The 864-nt window shown below is 67.0% G+C and overlaps 1 protein-coding gene across 1 annotated transcript in view; it reads left to right on the top strand.

The window, feature by feature from the left end:
- Positions 1 to 132: 132 nt before the first annotated feature.
- The window catches only part of CAPN12 (calpain 12), an 11,419-nt gene continuing 10,687 nt past the window's right edge, over positions 133 to 864 (top strand). The window contains exon 1 of the mRNA XM_008074036.2: positions 133 to 666. Coding sequence (XP_008072227.1) covers positions 436 to 666 — 231 coding nt within the window. The 5' untranslated portion in view covers positions 133 to 435. The remainder of the gene's footprint in view (positions 667 to 864) is intronic.

The raw sequence follows: 864 nt of genomic DNA, 5'->3' as shown, positions 1-864 counted from the left end.
GGCCACTGCACTCCAGTCTGGGCGACACAGTGAGACTCCAACTCAAAAAAAAAAAGAAATAGGCGTCGAGGTGAACCCACCCTCCCTCCAGTCCCACAGGAGCCGCAGGCCGCAGCACACCCCCGCACTGACCTCCTTCTGGGTGCTCTCCCAGCAGCAGCCAGACCTCCCTCAGCTCTGCCCGCCTTCCCTCCTGCTGCTGGCCAAGCCCATTAAGCTGCTACCTCAGCCACAACTGAAGGCCCCACGCCCCCGGAGGAAACCACTGAAGAGGCGTCCCTGCTGCCCGGGCACCCCAAACCATCAATTAATGTTAACGAGGGGAGGGCTACTCACGGCCTAAAGACCCCCATCCGGGCTCAGGGGAGGGAGGCCCCGCCCCCACGACGCAGGAGCTTAAAGGGCCTGGGGCCAGCCCAGAGCCAGAGTGCCCAGATGGCGAGCGGGAGCGGGAGGATCACCATCCAGCTGGTGGATGAGGAGGCGGGGGCCGAGGGCCTGCAGCTCTTTCGGGGCCAGAGCTATGAGGCCATCCGGGCAGCCTGCCTGGATTCGGGACTCCTGTTCCGCGACCCTTACTTCCCTGCTGGCCCTGATGCCCTTGGCTATGACCAGCTGGGGCCGGACTCAGAGAAGGCCAAAGGGGTGAAATGGATGAGGCCTCATGTAAAGTGTGGCTGGGTCCTGGGCCGCCGGGTCTGAGGGAGGAGGGGCCGGGGCCTGGACCCCCGGGTCTGAGGGGGGAGGGCCTGGGGCCTGGACCCCCGGGTCTGAGGGGGGAGGGCCTGGGGCCTGGACCCCCGGGTCTGAGGGGGGAGAGGCCGGGGCCTGGACCCCTGGGTCTGAGGGAGGAGGGGCTGCCAG

Source organism: Carlito syrichta, unplaced genomic scaffold, assembly GCF_000164805.1.
Source record: "Carlito syrichta isolate Samal-C Ts95f unplaced genomic scaffold, Tarsius_syrichta-2.0.1 Scaffold316280, whole genome shotgun sequence".
Classification (NCBI taxonomy): Eukaryota; Metazoa; Chordata; class Mammalia; order Primates; family Tarsiidae; genus Carlito; species Carlito syrichta.
The sequence above is the reverse complement of the archived record's forward strand: the minus strand, read 5'-3'. Positions and strand labels throughout refer to the sequence as shown.